Raw genomic sequence first — 17,683 nt, 5'->3', positions numbered from 1 at the left:
TCGAACCGTGGGAAGGGTAGAGGGCGCTCCGGACCGAGCGCCGCGCGTTGATTGGCCGCCTCGAGCGCGCGCCGGCCCGCGCCTCCCGCGCTGATTCGCTGCGCGGCAGAGCCCGCGCGCCGCCGCGCGGGTTCCCGAGGAGCCCCATTGGTGGTGAAGGGGACGGTGCGCCTAAAGCCCGCCCCCCGCACGCAGCGATTGGCTGTCCCAGGTGCCAATCAGCGCAGTGGTACCGCCCCTCCTTCGCGGCGCGCGCATGCGCAGCGCGGGCGCGGCGGGGCCGGCGGAGGTGAGTGAATTGCTCGGGATTTCCGTGTTTCCTCTTATTTTGTCGTTGTGGGGTCGAACAGCGGGAACAGGCCGAGGGAACGTGGGTTTTTAACCCTGTCTATGAAGAGTTATCAGTCCTGGTTTCAAAGCGGGCAGAGCCGTATGAAACCGGCTAAATAAAGGCTTATTCCCGGTTTCTCTGCATGTATTTTTCATTAAAAAATTACTAACTTCTTCAGTGGGTGCCAATAAAAGTTTGATTAAGAATATTTTCAATTATTTTTATTATTATTTAATTATTTCAAGTTATGTTCAACTTCTTATGGATATTTATTCACACGCTGAAGTATTTTCTTCTACTTTAAGCATAATTGATTATTACAGAGTGACATTTGAAAGCAGTAGGACTTGACATTCCTCATTATCCATGAGGCTGTTCAGGTCAGACTCCAAGGTAGAAATGACCTCTCTTTCCTCTCTTTTTTAAATATTTGATATCTTTAGTGTTTCCCAAGCGTTGGTAGGAGTGCTTATTGACTTACTGTTTTCCAGATCCCTTTCAAAAATAATAATCCCAACTATTTTAAGAAACCTAATTACATTAAGAACCAAAATACCATTCAGAATGGTAAATATTCTAGGGCAAATGCCAATGAAACAATTCAGATATCCCTGAAAACAAACCTGATTATGAAAATATTGCATAAGATGTGCAGCCAAACTGGATCATCTGAAAACAAGGATTCTCATAGTAAACTCCACTCTCCACTTCCCTTCCAGGTTTCATCCCAGAGAAGCCTGTCCTCACTCCTGTATGAATGTTCCAGGTTTCTCTCATTTTCCATTCTTACTGAGAGAATTGTCAGCATGGACACCCTGGATTTTGAGGAAGCAGCAGCTTTCCCTGCCCAGCATTCCCATGCTTCAGGCAGCGAGAAAGAGGAACTCCCTGAATCTCCTTGGACTCACTGAGGCAGAACTGGAAGAACAGTTTGTGAGAGGTGATGGCCCAGGGGGTCAAGCCACAAATAAGACAAACAACTGTGTTGTCCTGAAGCATATTCCATCTGGGATTGTAGTGAAGGTAATTATGTTCTATTTTGTTAAGGCACAAATTGCATCACGACTTCCAGGCCTCCTTTCAGAGTAAAGCACAATCACAGTGTGTGTGGCACGAGGAAAAGTTTATGGTGAAGTATCTCAGCAAGAAGCACCTTTGGCTGTCAGCAGATAAATAAACTGGGGTCAGAGCTGATCTTCCTGGCTTTGCCATGAATTTACTGGTTTGTAGTTTTCAGGTAGCTGTCACATTCCTGTCCCCCCCATGGGAGTGAGAATCTCTTCTTTAACAAGTTGCTCACACTCTGCAGATCCTTTTTAAGCATTTCCCTTACCAACTTCTTGTGAATTAATACCTTGAAATTAATCTTTGCTTCCTGTCACAAGGGGAAGACACAAGTTAAGTTAAACTCAAGCAGCTTTCCAAGGTAATATGGAAGCATTAAAGATTAATGCAAAAGCCAGTCTGACAAGTGCAGTAGCAATAATTATTAAAATATATCATCTGGATATAAAAGTTCCAGCTGTTATTGGTAGGAGGATGCTCTTGGCTTTGGGAGGAGGGGAGTTTCTTTGCTGTAATGGCAGGAATATACAGACTGAGAGGGAAAGCAGAAGAATAAACAGGTTAAGGTTCCAGTAAAAACATCCTGTTGTATTTCTTCAGTGTCATCAAACAAGATCAGTGGAGAAGAACAGAAAGATTGCCAGAGAAATCCTGCAGGAAAAAGTTGATCTTTTCTACAGAGGTGAAGAGAGTGATGTTTATAAAGAGAAAAAAGCATCAGAGAAGAAGAAGCAGGAGAAAAAAAGAAGAGCAAAGGAAAACCTGGAAAGGAAAAAGCTTTTTAAAGAGGTGCAACTACTGGATAAGAAATGAACATGTGAAATACTGACTTGCCCTAGTGGGGTAAGGGAAATATGTCATTAGACCTGAACACACCTTTCAGACTAACACGATGTGGGGCTTCAGAGGCACAGCTGAAACACCCAGTGCTGACCTGCTGTTGCTGTAAAGGGATAAAAGCACTCAGGTATTCCTGCTTCTGTCTGCCATCATCTCATTAATCACACTTAGCAATCAGTTGTTCTGCCAAGTTCAGAAGATAAAAGAATCCTTGTTAAAAAGGAACTGTAAACTTTCCGCTGTTGTTAAGGGAGACAAAAAAAAAAAATTCAGTAGATTTCTTTCTGCCCAGGTGACACCTTGGGATGCTTTGTAGGGGCTCCAGCACACGAGGAAAACAGCACTAAAAGGTTCTCACTTCCCATCCTTACTCAGGCAATGCCTTCAGTGACATAAATCCTTTATAAACCAGGTTTAGATACTGGTTGTGCTGGTGTGAACTGACCTGCTGATGGAAGAGACACCAGTCACTGGCTGCCTCCTCCAGATGTGTCACCTGAACAAATGCTCTGTCCTGCTCAGCTCTGAGCAAAGTTTAAACAGCAGCTTTACAGACCTTACCTGCAGTGGTGCTGAGCACTGGGTGCAGGAAGGAGGGTCTCTCCTCAAGTGAGGGCTGGGCAGTCATTTCTTCCAGTTCAGAGGTAAAACTGGGTCATTACAGATAAGGAACAATGTTTTTGGAAGCTGCCTCCCCAGGCAACAGGGTCCAGTTCATCCAAGCTGTGAATTAATTAACTCTTTTTCAAGTTTGCCTCTTAATACTGTATTGGTCTGTATGTATTGGCCATCCCATTTTCTTTAGGATTTAGATTTTTTTTTTATTTTATAATAGTGAATTAGTCATTTATTATGTTTATGCCATGCTGCAGTTAAATTTGGGCATGTTGGTATCTTCACTCATTTTGAGTTTCCCATTTTAAACAAACAGATGCAGCTGCATTTCCTTTCTCACCTACTTTGAAGTCACTGCTGAGGTGCAGTTTCCTGGTTTAACCCCGTTAACAACTCCCACCTGCTTAACCAGAGCTTCTCTTTCATTTTTGGACAGCACCCTCACCAGCTGCCACCAAGTTTTGGCCTTCACCAATGACCCAAAGCCAGAGTATGGATTTTGAAAACAGAGACCTAGAACTCCACCTCCTTTTCCCAGAGACTGACTGCATCCCAACAGTGCCATGGATGGAGACTCAGCAGCAAACTGCAGCCCCTTCCCCTGTCCTTTCCTGAACTCCTGCATGAAGGTTCAATTTTTATCTGTGTGACACTTCTTGTTTGTGGAGTGTAAATCTGATTAAAGTGACTGTACATAGTTTTAATACAAACTGTTAATGAAAATAAGCTTTATTACGTCAAGTAATAAATACATACAAAGATGCAAATAACAGTTTTAGTCATTTATCCAGAATTTTCCTTTTTTTTTTTTTTTTGGCAAACTTTAAACTGAAATCTCCAGCCTTAATGTAGGAATTAGCTTTCCAGGACCTTGTTATTATTTAATAGGTTTCCCTGTTTTCCATATAGCTCATGCACTTTAAATGGACTTCAAAGCACTAACAGTCATGCAAATGGTTATGCAAAATGAACAAAAAAAGGAAAAATAAGAGAAGGGGGAGGTTATTTCTAAGCAGGGTCTATGCTGTATGACAAATTGTGACTTAGCAGACTACTAGGTACAGCATGCTATTCTGCATTTATTAAAAAAATCCTTAGAGCTTCTGTCAAACTCTGAAAGATTGACAGTTTGGGGATAAGTGAATATAGTCGAAGGAAAAAACAGAATGAGGCTGTGGCTGGATAAGAAGAGAACTGAAATATAGCCTGGGAGAGAGAGAGCATTCCTCTGCATGCACTTCAGTTTCCATGTTTTAGAAACATTTTAGGGAGTTTTAACATCTTTACAAAATGCAAACCCTCGGTAAGTTGAAAAATCCTTGGTTGGTTTTTTTTTTTTTCCATTCTTAACTATACATTTTTGCAAGGGCAAACCAAGAAAGGTAAAACATTCAAAATAAAGGAATTTGTCTGAATGTTTCAAGAGTCAAAAGGAATAAGTGTTACTTTTTCTTCATGAAGAGATGGAAAATCTTGCAGCTGAATTAGTGGGCTAAGATCGTGCGTTCCGTTCCGTCTCAGCCAGGCATTCCCGAACTAATCCTCTGGCATGAATAATGCCTGCAAAAGAATTGGACATGTTTTAAATCATCCCATTCAGGTCACACTTGCAATGACAGCCCACAGGAAGGTTTATGTATTTCTGTCCCAAGTTGCCAAGGCTACCAGAGCAGGCCTCAGAAAAGGGAGGCAGCCCTCGTGCCCCAAACATCAGCTGCTCCTAAACAAGTTTGCTCTCCCAAACTCGCATCATAAATTGAGAAGGGACTAAAGCAGGGCACAGGAAGATTTGTAGGTCTGCAGTGACAGGCAGATCTTCATGTGCAGTGTGGACCTACTTAAAATCAAAGACATAAAGGAAAAAAAAAAGTCTTGCCTACCAGTGAGTTATTTTGCTACAGTGGAGTGACACAAATTACAAAGTTATTTGGGGAGTCATTGTAGCAAGCTCTGAAAGTCTTAGTCCCTTGGGATAATTCTCCTTGAGGATGCATCAAAATCCAAGCCATCATAATCCTGCTTAAAGACAAGTTGTGTCTCTTGTAAAAATAAGAGATTTTTTTTTTTATGGTGTGTGCAAAAAGTTACCTCCTAACACTGGCTCAGCTCCCAGTGGAAATCATCACCACTTTACATCTACTCTCATCTGAGAGACAGAATGTGGAATTTTCCACTACAAGTCCTGTTGCCTTGAAGTTCCAGCAATCTGGACCTTGATTCTGGAACTAAATGGAGATTTGTGTTCACAGAGCTTGAGACAGATTTGAAAATGGGAGATGGGCAGATTTTTCTACAACAAAGGAGGTTCTATTTTGCTGACAGGGCAGGATAGAAGGTGATTTCTCTGCTCAATCATGCTCCTTAACAAGGTGAAGAAAGGGCAGTGAGGCAATAGATGGGGGCTAGTCTCTAGAGATAATGGCTTCTGTTTCTAGAAGGCTGCTAGCCCAGGTCACAGCAACTGCCTTTCCATCCAAGGGGGACTGACCTGGGACATGATGAGTGCAGGGCTTTGCAGAGGGTTAAACTGCCACAGAGGAGTAAAGCTGCAGCTGTGGGATCCAGAAACTCCTACTCACAGCAGTGTGTCAGACCTGGATGTGGTGGCAGGACGCCCAGTTTATGCAGCACAACTACTCTGAATAATGTAGAACACTGGGACTTTGGCCAATTTTAGAGGTCAGTAGGAGCGGGTGGAGCTGGGGACAGGGACTTTATTCAGGAATAACCTCCATGGCCATGGAGGCAGCAGTCACGTGGTTCCCCTCAGTCACTTTTGCTCTCACACTTGCACATGCTCCTTCAGCCACCAGCCTCCCAAAATGGAAAGAGAGGTACGTTTGTGACCAAAAGATGGCAGCAAAAAGTATTTATTTGGGATTCTTTGCAACACAGGCAAGTCATAGTGGCAGCACTGAATCTTAAACCTACATTAACCAACAAATTAAATACTCGCTTCAAGAAGCAGCAAAACAACTTTTCCTCCCCAAACTGAACCATCCAGCTCAGAGAAGGTCTGCATCTCCCCTGGTCTCTCTCAAGCTGTCCCCATTAGCCTATTGCCATTCATGATCTATTAATACTGACTCAGGCAATGCAATAAAGAGAGACTCCAGCAACATTGATTTTAGCTGGGCCAGATTCCACTTACCACTCATCAGCAGACTTTATTGCATCCTTTCCCAGAACAGCTACTAGTCATTTTATTGCATGTCACGGCAGATATATTACTCTCCCATAATGGCTGAGCCTTAAATAAAGCTTTGTAGTCTTGGGTAAATGTAAAGGATTTGCAAGGTGGTGAAGTTACTCTGTTACAATAACATTTCCATTCCGGGTCAAATGCAGGAGCCAATCTCAGCACAAGGACCACGGGAAGGGAGGAAAAGGTAACCATGTTACACTGGCAAAGGACTGAAGTGGCAGCACAACTGCTGTCCATGGCCTTTCAGGGTCATTTCAGGAGCTGGAGCACTGGAATGTCCCACTGCTCCTTCAGAAATATCCCTGCACGTCCCCTGCAGAGGACAATGTCAGGCTGATGTCACCAGTGGGGCATGCAGGGGTTTCTTTTACACTGCAAGGAAAGGGCATTTATTACCCCTTTTAGCTGACAAAGCAAAGCCACAGAGACTCATCAGCCAGCCCTAAAAGCTTCTCTGGCCCTTTCTAGTGGACTCTTAATGACACCACAACCACTTGACAGCAGGTAACAGAACATTTATGTTTGACATCTCAGTCTGAACAGCCTTCCCTGACACCTTCTCTCCACCAGCCCCAGTGTGAATCTCCACAATGTTGTATTTCTTTAGGCAAAATGCACTTCAGTGAAGATTCCTGGGCCAAGTAGGTGGGAGATGCTAGGAGAAGTGAACAATGCTTGGCTGTGTATTTTGGAGACTGGGGAGAAAACCGAATTGAAGGGGCAAGTAAGTCACCGGGAGCCTGAAAGAATGTATCCATTAAGGGTTCTACAACAGGGTTTGAATTATTAACTGGAACTCTCTGTGTGCACATGAAACACATTTTGTCACTGTTTATCTATCAAATACAGCACAGACAGAGCATCCCAAGGTTTCAGCTGCTGGTTAATACTTCCAGTTCCATGAGGAGCTCAGGCTGTCTCCTTACAAAGGACACAGTTGTCATGCAGTTGGACACAAGCAGTCAGTGCACAAAGTGTAGGGGACACGATTATTGTTTTAAAATAAGTTTAAAAGTTACCTCTTTTTAGCCTCTCCATCGCACTTTTACTCCCAGCATATGTGGGTCTAATCTCTTTTCCTAATTCTTCTATGATAGCTAGAAGTTCTGCATATTTGCTCTGTGGTACTTGACTGCTGCTGGTACCCTGTGGTTGAAAGTAGATTAATCTCAATCAAATGCTGTAAAAACAAAACAATTACAACAAACAGCAACTGTTAACCCTGTTCCTGCTTTTCCAGTGTTGAGGTGTATATTTTGGGGAGAAGTTAGCTGGGCAGGGAGAGTGAGAAGAAAACTGTACAGAAATATTCATTTTTTAACAAATAACTTTAAAATATGTTAGAGCCCTTACTAACATAATTCAAGACATGTTTCTCTGTGACTCACACAGGATGGGACTAACAGTTAATTAGTAACAACCTCCCTCAGCACTCTGCTTAGTCTAATTTGATCCCCAGACATGTGTGAGGAAGCAGTCCTGCCATTCGGGTTTGATTTCAAACCTTGGTGGGAGGGAGGAACACCTCAGATTACAGGCCACAATCTGTGCTACTGTGCAAACGTGGGGTCAGTGATCTGATTAAAGGAAAATAAGCAGAGCTGTACCTGCATCCCTTGTGTATAACCTAGAGATGGGGGTCCATAGTCATTTATGAGCTGTCTGTATTGTGCAGACGTTGCCATACTTGTGGAGGGAGAGTGAACACTCCCAGCTGTAGAGAGAAAAGAGAGAAAAAAAATCTATTATTATCTAAAGATCAATTAGTCTGTTACATTGGGACACGTTTTAATCACTTGTTTCTAAAGCTGTGACCTCTCACCTTTGTCTAGGATCACTAATGACATTTCTGAGCGTCACTGCAAGGAAGAGAGTGGTTAAATTAATGCCTCTCTAATGTTTGCTGCACACTGGGAAATGACACAGCCTGCAACAGTATCAGTGCAAACTGTTTGCCTAAAAGTGAAGCCGAGTGTAGCATGACAGGTTGTTCTGCCCAGACAAACTGTAAATATTAAGGAGCCCTATTTTTGCATATATACATTCCACACAGATGAGTCTGATGTACTGGGCTATTTTTACTTTTTCAGTGCAAGTTATCTGAAAGCAATTTTGCAACTCAAAGTGTCATCACATGGTCAAAGCAAGTTACCCTCAGCACTATTTTCAGCCAATGCCAAAACCATTCCTAGGGAACAGTCAGTTGAGGTGGATCAGATCTGCTGCTCATTGTGTGACACTGGAGCTGAGCAGTGCTGCCCTTATTCCTCTCTGTGTGATATCAAACGTTTTTAGCCAGTCAAATTGTGCTATATAAGCAAACCAAAGGAAAAACAACATCGTTTGGGTTACTTTTTCTAAAGTTATAAAACATTATATTCACATCTAATGAGTTTTGAACCCGGAGTTCCAGACACTGACTCATGTGTTCATTGACAAACTGCTTCAGAAACAAAACACTTCCTCCCCCTTGCCCTGCAGTGGGAAGAATTTGGGTCTGAGAAACAACTTCTAGGTTTTTCTTAGGGGGCTTAATTATGCTGCCCATATCACAACTGTGCTGGAGGGCCTGCTGGTCCTGGACTTACACTCAGGAGCAAGGGAGCACCACAGCACTGAACTTCTTCACTCCTGCAGCTCCCGTGCCCTTGCATCCATGGATGCTGCTGCCTTTGCCTGTAGGCACAGACACAGACTGCCTGCTGTCTGGAAAAATCTCCCCCCTCACAAACTCCTCTGCTGAAAATTCCCAACTGCCTTTCAGAAGAGGAACAGATCTCATTTACCAGCCTTCATTTAAATCTAAATTAAACTGATGCTAAAAGTCACTGGGGCTCAGTACTATGCAAATCTCTAGCTTTGTTTTAAAGTTGCAAGTGATTTCATTCCTATTTTCCCCTCACTACAAAAAGAAAGGGCCAGTAGTTACTCTGTAGAAAGCTCTGATCGTAGTGGAATAGACTCTTGTCCTCAGCTGGGAAGTCTCTTTCTATTTCAGAATTACCACAGGATATCACTGGGGTGTTTTCTTCATTACAAGAAGAGAGTGTGTTCTCTAATTTTTACTTGTTAACCAGATGTGAAATCCCCCCCAAACAGGCAAATTGGGCTGGTCACTAGGTCACCTTAAAGAAGTAACATTTCTCTGTCTTTAACTGAGTTGCTAAATGTTATGGCATTACAGACCTGCATTTTCATTGCTGAGGTTTCACATGGAGTGAATTTTGCTTAAGCACAGTAAAACCCCCAAAAAACTAAACAGCACACCCCCAGAGCAGGGCACTGGGAAGGAACACCACAGTTGTCAGCTGCTCTCTCAGTTAGTTCTTCACATTATCAGCTCAAAATACACACACCAGTGTAAGATTTCTGTGTGTGCAACTCAGTATTTCAAGTCCAGATGACTGAATTTCAACAGTTCCCAAACATGGCACAACAACAAACCGCATCTTTTCTTCCAAGGACTTCAAAATGCTTCAAAAACATTAATGAGCCCCTTGTGCTGCAAGGTAAGAAGGTTTAATTACCTCAATTAAGCAGAGAAAGGCTTAAGCGATTTTTGCTCATGTACAATAAAGGAAAAGACTGATCCTGCAAAGACTTGTTCCCAAACTGCTGTTGGAAGCAGTCACATCCAAGACCTGGATGCTCCAAACTGGTTCAGAACAAGGCAGTGACCCGGCTCAGGAATCCTGCTCTACCCAGCCAGCAAAGCTGAGCTGCAGCCCATGCAAAACAAAGAGCAACTTATTGATCCCATATTGGTTAATGATAACACACTGATTAATGACATCAGGAAAAGGTTTTTCACCCAGAGGGCGGTTGGGCACTGAACAGGCTCCCCAGGGCAGTGGTCACAGCACCAAGGCTGCCTGAGCTCAAGGAGCAGTTGGACAACGCTCTCAAGCACATGGTGGGATTGTTGGGGTGAGTTGTGCAACTATTCCTGGTTTTCCTTTGCTGCCTGTGAACCAGGGTGGCAGCTGAGCTGTGCTGATGTCTGTGCAGGGCCAGGATTTGGACTCAATGATCCTGATGGATCCAACTCAGCCTGTTCTATGATTTTATGATAATACAGTCCAGATAATTTACTGACTGTTTCAAGTTATGTTTAAGCAACGACAGGAGTTTGGTCTGTAGGAAATAACACAGCAGGGTATGCGTGGGTTAGAGAGAAACTCTGTTAGAAATGTGATGTGCCAGGACAAAGCAGTGAGCGGATCCAGGGGCTGAGCAAGAAAGTTTCACAGATCTGGGGCTGACCAAGGAAGTTTCACAGATCTGGGGCTGACCAAGGAAGTTTCACAGATCTGGGGCTGACCAAGGAAGTTTCACAGTGGTGGAAGCAGGACAGCGCTGGGCTGGTGTCAGCACGGGAGCATGAATCCAGCAGGGAGTCAGTCAACACGGAGGGATAAAAGCAAACAGGAACTTCCAAGGCTGAGTAAGGAGCTGCGGCCGGAGCTGGCGGTGGCTCCCGGTGGGAAGGAGCAGCGCAGGAGCCGCGGCTGTGCCGTGCCCGGGCGGTGCAGAGCTGTGCTGCAGACACTAGAGGCCATCGCTGAGTGCGCCGTGCCCTGCCAAGTGACAGAGCGTGGTAACCATGGTGAGTTTACCCGTTTCTTTGCAGTCTGCATCAAAAATGTAATAAGACATAATGCCATGCGCCGACCACTTTATCAGCAGCAGCAGCAGGCCCTGAGAACAAAGGAAAGGATTTGGCTTGGCCGCAGCACCAGCCTCCACACATCCATGTCAGAAGTTGTGCCAGTCAAACTCAGCTGAAGGAGGGGGGGAAAGGAAAAATCCTTGATTTCACCTCAATTTAAGATGATGCAATCATGAAAATGAAAGTAATTGGGGGGGGTATTAGTATCTCGCAGGGCAACAGACCCTGAGCTTTCTGACCTATCACTTTGTATGTTAACCTCGAGGAGAAGCCCTGGGTCTTGGCTGACTATTACTCAATTAACCCAAAATTCTGAACAGCCTGTATATCTCGGCTTAAAAAAAAAAAAATAAATCACCAGATATTGCTATTATAGCTAGAAAGACAAATTAGGCCAGGAAGTCTCAGAGTCAATACCCAGTCAAAAATCAGTGTGATGATTAGGTATTCATTGGAGAGAAAAAAAGGAGGGGGGATCTAAATCGAGGTTTGCTCTCTCACGTTAAAATGACAATGGAGACAGTTAAGAACTGACAGAATCGAAAAGGGAGTGTGCTTGGTACTGAATTTCACTGACACCCCGTACCACATCCCAAATTGTCATAGTGCTTGCTGTTGTTTAAAACCTAAATTAATACACATACTTTCCTCCCTCCACTTTCCTAATTAAATGTACACAAAATCTTGTAGATCCCCATTTATTCTTGTACCAACAATGTCTTTTATTTCTGTATTCAAGCAGAAGACTGCCACAAGCATTTTTCTCACAAAAAATATAGTGATTTTCTTGTTAATCAATATTAATCTATATTAATTGAGGGGAGGTACAGCAAATAGAAACGAGATTTTGGTATCCAAATCTCTTCCTTCCAGCCCTCTCTCTGAGCCCAAATTAACACCCTAACAGACAAAGGATCTCAAATCAATCTTTGCTTGCCTAAACTCCCACTGACCAGGAATCCTGTCATTAATTCCTGATAGGTTTGTAGGGACCCCTTCAGCTCCTTTGCTACTATCTCCAAGCCTAAACAATGATGACCAATTTGCTGATCCAAGTTTTAATTCTTAATTCCCTTATTGCTGCTTGCTGGAAAATAACTGGGAAAGTACCTTGCTGAGCACCCTGCAAGGAAGCAGCAGGAGTAGGAACAGAGGACACACTCACCTGATCCACTTCCATCAGATGCATCTACACAGCTCAACTGCCACCCTGTTTCACAGACAGCAAAGGAAAACCAGGAATAGTCACACAACTCACCGAGTTACTCATGGAGAACTCACTGAGACAAGCCAAGGGCCAATCCCACTGGATTGTGTTTCTCTACTGCCCTGTACTTTGTAAGGTCCTGTAAAACTGCAAAGGCAAACTGCCATTTTACAGACTCTTTCCCCACCCAAACATGACAGTGTGTAAGAAGAGATACCTGTACCTGGGGTTTATCCAAGGTACATGGCACAGGCTGTGGAGTCTCAACACTTCTCCCTGTATTTCACAGGCCCTTCAAGCTGAGGCTGTTGGCAGCATCAAGGCTGTTGCCATTTTGGTGGCTCGTGGTCATATACAGCCTATATAGTCCAGTATACAGCCCTATATGGCCCAGTGCTGGAGGTCACTGCCTCTGCCACACCTGGGGGACTTCATCTGCTTCAGGTGATGGTAGTTGGATTCCTGACCCTATGGGATACAAGACAACAAGGCTGGAATAGTTTAACTGAGAGGATATAAACTGGTCTGTCCTAAGATGGACAACTTTGCAAGAAAACACATGAGAAATGCTCCTGTAATCTGCTCTGACAATGCACATTGTGAGGCATCCTCAAGCACCAGGGCAGAGGTAAAGCCTCAACCAGCACAGCCATTTCTGCAGTGCAGATCTCAGCACAGCTGGAGTGCTTTGGCTGACTGCAGGAATATTTTATTCCCGAGCCCTCCACGCACTTTGGTCTAAGTTCAACAAGAACTCCTTGCCATCCATGGACACCACATGTCTACACAAGTAGATGCACTGCACAGCCAAGCCACACACTGAATTCTAACAGGACTTGCCAACCCAGAGTGCAAACACACAGCCCCCATTTCCCCCAACCTTCTCATAAATTTTTTAATTTAAAATAATGGACCCTGTTCTCATTTGCACAAAACATTCCTTATAGCACTAGCTGTGAAAAATGTATTTTCACCCACTATTTCTCCTTTAAGCAGCCCTTCTGGAAGAAACAGACCTTTCTTTGAATAAAACTATTTCCTTTTAAAAAAGCACAGTGCGCAGACACATAAATATGTTCTCAAGAACTGGGACATTCTTTATCAGAACAGCCAGAGGCCTTGCTCTTTTGATCTGTCACACTCTGGGCCTTTCCTCGAGTACTCTCGTGCTATTAAATCTTTCCATGTGGATAATGGTCATGTTTTATGTCTCCTCTTCCTACCCTCCTGTCTTCTTTTTTTTATCAGAAAAACAAAAGCCAGTCCCTTGGACTCCCCACCATTCTTCTTTTCCAGCTTAAGCTATTTCTACATGAGCAAGTTATTTGGCACAACAAGGAACAGATCAAAAGATGAAAGCATTTGGTACGTGTACACCACATGTAGTTGGCCTGAGGGGGTATGACTTAAGGTTAGATTTTAGTCTGGTCCCCCAGACTATCGGGGTATGGTTCCAAGCTGTCCAATCTTTAGTTAGGATCCTTGTGTCCCCATTAAAAGGGATGCAGCATCAGCACTGCACAATTGGAGTAGAGCTTCTGGATCATTTTTATCCGAAAGGAATCAAGTTAGCATGGACCAAAACCATTCTGCAACTCAACCAGCATGTGATGGGTGGGGACCATGTGAGGATTTGCTGACTGTGAAAACCACACTGTTGCTCTGAAGTGAAACACTCAGGTAGACAAAGCCAAAAATGCCAGTTTTCTAAACGCCCAAACAAGTCCACCTGAAAATTGCTAATTCTAAAACACGTTTAGCGAGCTTCTTTTCAGACCATTTTCAACTTCTCATGGACTTCCAAGAGATCAGGGATCCAGCAAATTTCAGTTTGAATGAGAGAGGGGAGTATATTTCCTAGAAATGATCTCCTCTGCTCAGGCACGAACACTTTGCTCTCTGTTCTGCCTACAAAGAGTATTCTTTCCAGTACTCCCACTCCAAAAACAACCTCTCAATATGGACAACAATATCAAACAGAAGCTGTCTCTGTAAAGGGCGACAAGCAAGCCACGTGCTCATACAAGTCTGCACTGCAGTGCAATAACACAAGGACCGGCCTCGTGTGCTGGAACCGTTTCTCAGGAGTGAATGGGACTGGTCTCTCCAGCTGTAACCTGCAGCTCCAGCCAGGGAAATTATTTTGTTTCACCTCTCAATGAGAATTTGCACTTTTCCCAAGAAGCTGCTGGTTGCTGGGAGGTGTGGCAGGTGCACCCACAGCCCCGCTGGTCCCCAGATCCAGCAGCGTCTGTTGGACAGGTCACCACTTGTTCCTGTGGAGCCAAGACACGGCTCCTTCCCTTGTCCCAGCCTGCTGGAATCTGTGCTTCCAGATCCTGCAGACAACAGTTTTTAGCCTTTATTACACAAACAGGATTTTGTCTCAAAACCTGACGTTCCTGCAAGAATGACAATAAAACTAAAGGAAAATCCCAAGTAGTTTCTCCTACTGTAGCTTCTGGATCTTAAAACTCCTTTTCTCTGACCTGTGCATACTCTGAACAAAATAGGAATGCTGAATATCCACTGAGCCAGAAAACACATGGAAACAGGGTGAAAAACAAACTACAGATCAGTTCACAGCTGGTGTAAATGTCTCTGTTCCACTTAAGTCAATGGAGATGCACTACTTCACCTCAGCTCAGCAGCTGGTCCCGTACAGAGAAACAGTCAAACAATATGAAACGCAAGACAGATGAGGAGGAAACAGCACTTCCTAGGATTCAGCAGGATAAGGAAGAAAACAGAAACAAATCAAAACATGGTTATTAGAAAAGGTAACAAAGGTTCCCCTGTGACACTGCAGAGTCAGGTGAGGCTGGGAAGGTAGAGCCACAGCACTGCAAGTCCCCACCAGAACAACCTTTTGTAGCCCAGGCAGAGAAGGTGCTTATGCAGGAGATTAAACGGGGCTCCCCCAGCACAGACAGCTTGGATCTGACAGCCTGGGATGCTACAGCCAGAGTCCAATTCCTGAGCACAGCCCCTCCAGGAAGGTGACTGGTAATTCAGACAAAACACTGTAAGCCCAGTGCAGCCACCCTGGGCCAAGTGTCAGCACTGCTCTGGGCACTGGGGAAGAGGAACAGGCACCAAATTCTGCTGTGACAACACTATCTCGTTCCCTCAGCCTGGTGCAAGGCAGAGGAGTCAGCACCCGGATACTTCCAGCATCCTGAGTCACTTGTGGAGCAGCTGCATTTTCCTCACCCACAGTCATCCCCAGATCTGCCGACAACCCACAAAGGCTTCCTCCCCATATTTCCTCCCACACACAGCTCCTCTCCCTCTGGACTTCAGTCCGGGATTGGAATCCCAAAACATGCTCCCGTGCAAGAACAGAGCCCAGTCACCCACCAACCACAACTGCTTCATCTCACTGATGTGCAGTTTAAACAGAATTTTGCAGAGTGGCCACTCTCAGCCTAAACTTGAAAGGAGTTTGCTCTGCAGCAAACACTGTCTTCCCAAATACTCCTGCACCAAAAGCCCTGCACTGCAGGGAAGCAGCATTACCTCCCAGAGGAAAATCCCTGTGAGATCCACAGCTGCCCAGAGCCCTCCGTCGGCCGAGACCAAAATATTCAGCATTCATACAGAGAGGCTTCTGCAGGGCTGATTTCAGGCCAAAAGGGACAGATTTCCTGTTTTCCTCTCCTCTGCAGGACGGGGCGGGGGGGGGTCCTTCACCCCAGGTTTGGAAGCAGACCTAGGATTTATCCCCCTGGCTGGGGGGCATTTAATTTAAGCACAATAGAGAAGCAGTCTCCTCCAAATCAGAATTAAGCTCCAGAAAGGAGGGGGCCATTTGCAGTCATATCACTCTGAATGCGATATGTGCAACTGCAAGGACTGCTTTGTCTAAGTCCCTTGGCCTTAGGCCACGGTGCTGGCAATACCACCAGCTAGAGGAAGAGCTGGTGCGTGAGGATAATGGCAGAAGACAGGGAGGGAAGAGAGAGCCCATTTTGGATTCAGAGGAGGACGTTCTTTCATTGAAAAGATTCTGGGGGTGTTGAGGATGATCCGAACTCAGAAGAGAGGACAACTTAAGACAGGAATAGTTCCAGCATGACAGCAAACTGCTGCTAACTTGCCGTTACGAGGCAAAAAGGAGGGTTGGGGGGGAAGGGGAAGATAAAACTGCATGAAAGAATCTAAAGCCCTGCTCGCAGCCGGAGCGTTGGAAAGCACCGACAAGGCAGCGAGAGGGCTGGAGACAGAAACTTCCCCGCTCGGCTCGCATTGTGCGCGGCATGTCTGAGCCGGGATTTCGCAGTCCCCGCTCGCAGAGCAGCCAGACTCGGATCCCCCCCACAGCATGACCTAATCCCCACCCCTCACCCACCATCGCAAAATACCACCTTTGTTTTCCCTGCAATTTTACGGCTGTTCCGGAGAGCAAGGCACAGGTTCTCGTGGGAGCCGACAGGAGAACGGTTTCCCTTGCTCGGCTTTGTTTTGTTTCTTTTTTTTTTTTGTTTCCTCCGGTGACACTTCTGCTTTTTGTCAAAAATCCTCGGCACATCCCCTGCTCCCTGACCCCTGCACAGAGCAGCGCTGGGGCCCACGGCACTCCCCACACACGACCCCGGCACACGGAGCCTTTCCAGCTCACAGCCCCATCGAGCTCAGCTCCACGCAGGATCAAAGTGTCTGAGGCACCGGCACCAGCTGGCGACGATTCCTTGCAGTAAAATAAGATTGTTGCTCTCCTGGCAGCTAGAACAGAGGTGCATCTCGGTGATCCCTTTCGTTCATCAGCCTCCCAGGATTACAACCACTGACGGTGCCGTAAAAATCACCCAGGCTGATTTGTCTCCCTCTGAAACCCAACTCCAAAACTTTTTCTCGGGGGGGAAAAAAAAAAAATAAAAAAATCAGCCTCATTTGTGGCTGGGGATGATCCGATGCCAGCCCTGCAGGCATCGGGGATGGGAGACGGGAATACGGTTTTTTTTAAGTCAGAAGCAACTTCTCCATTTTCGTGCTGTTTAATTCGAGCCAACGCGCAGAGATTAGCGAGATCCCCTCCAAATATCCCACAGCGAAGCAACTGCTGCTGCGGCTTTGTTCAGGCTGCACCGACTCGCACACGGGGACCCGATGTACGGCAGCACCTCAGCGCCGGCAAAAAACCCCGGCCGGTGCCTTCGGAAACCGCGGAGGGAAGGGAAAAGCGGGGGGATGGAGCAAAAAAAAAAAAAAAAAATAAAGACAGAAAGTTAATGCTGTCAAGGAAACTTTTTAGAGAGGAAAGTTGAAACTGCTCCCGTACAGATCCAAGGATGAGGGAGTGATTTTGAAAAAGGAGTTTTTTAAGAAACAGTGCGATTCCCGTGTGCACCACACCCCCCCTCCTTCCCCATCTCCAAATCTCCGGCGAGCGGACAGGGCTCCCCCGCCCGGGATGAGGGGGAGACTCTGAGGGGGGAGCGGGGCTGGGAGTCTCCCCGAGGCGGTGCCGGTGCCTCCGGCGCAGCTCCGGCGTCCGGGGCGACCCCTCGGCCCCGCGGAGCGCGGCCCCGGGGCGGCCCCGGCGCTGAGGAGGCGTGAGGCGAGGCTGAGGCGCGGGGCGAGCGGCCGCACTTACGGCGTCCCGCCAGCAGCGGTCCTCGCTGAGGCGCCGCCGGAATATTCCTGATCCAGATCAATCAGCCGCCCCGGGGAGCCGAGCATGGAGGAAACCCGGCGGCCGGAGCCCCGGAGCGGCGGCGGCGGCGCGGGGCCGGGCGGGCGCGGTGCCCG

General features: G+C 46.0%; 2 protein-coding genes across 10 annotated transcripts; one reads left to right on the top strand and one right to left on the bottom strand.

The window, feature by feature from the left end:
• The first annotated feature begins 238 nt into the window (after positions 1-238).
• On the top strand, positions 239-3,618 carry CUNH12orf65 (chromosome unknown C12orf65 homolog). 4 transcript variants are annotated; one of them, XR_003529109.1, is made up of 4 exons: positions 666-711; positions 1,051-1,354; positions 1,997-2,363; positions 3,288-3,618. XR_003529109.1 is itself a non-coding variant. In XM_027652191.1 (4 exons), the coding sequence occupies exons 1-3, from the start codon at positions 698-700 to the stop codon at positions 2,207-2,209; spliced, it is 531 nt and encodes a 176-aa protein (XP_027507992.1). In that variant the 5' UTR covers positions 666-697; the 3' UTR covers positions 2,210-2,239; positions 3,288-3,618. The 4 variants fall into 4 exon arrangements, 3 of the variants coding, with proteins under 3 accessions (XP_027507993.1, XP_027507992.1, XP_027507991.1); XM_027652191.1 differs by having other exon boundaries at positions 1,997-2,239; XM_027652192.1 differs by lacking the exon at positions 666-711 and adding an exon at positions 239-289 and having other exon boundaries at positions 1,997-3,618.
• Positions 3,563-17,378, bottom strand: CDK2AP1 (cyclin dependent kinase 2 associated protein 1). Of its 6 annotated transcripts, none has more exons than XM_027652195.1 (4): positions 17,341-17,378; positions 7,664-7,770; positions 7,076-7,202; positions 3,563-4,411 (listed from the first exon to the last, which is right to left on the bottom strand). In XM_027652195.1, exons 2-4 carry the CDS (start codon positions 7,739-7,741, stop codon positions 4,344-4,346), a joined length of 273 nt encoding a protein of 90 aa, XP_027507996.1. In that variant the 5' UTR covers positions 7,742-7,770; positions 17,341-17,378; the 3' UTR covers positions 3,563-4,343. The 6 variants fall into 6 exon arrangements, with proteins under 6 accessions (XP_027507996.1, XP_027507999.1, XP_027507997.1 ...); XM_027652198.1 differs by lacking the exon at positions 17,341-17,378 and adding an exon at positions 16,562-16,580; XM_027652196.1 differs by lacking the exon at positions 17,341-17,378 and adding an exon at positions 16,300-16,415.
• Positions 17,379-17,683: the final 305 nt, after the last annotated feature.

Source organism: Corapipo altera, unplaced genomic scaffold (assembly GCF_003945725.1).
Source record: "Corapipo altera isolate COAL_440 unplaced genomic scaffold, ASM394572v1 67, whole genome shotgun sequence".
NCBI lineage: Eukaryota > Metazoa > Chordata > Aves > Passeriformes > Pipridae > Corapipo > Corapipo altera.
This window is presented reverse-complemented; position numbering and strand designations above follow the sequence as displayed.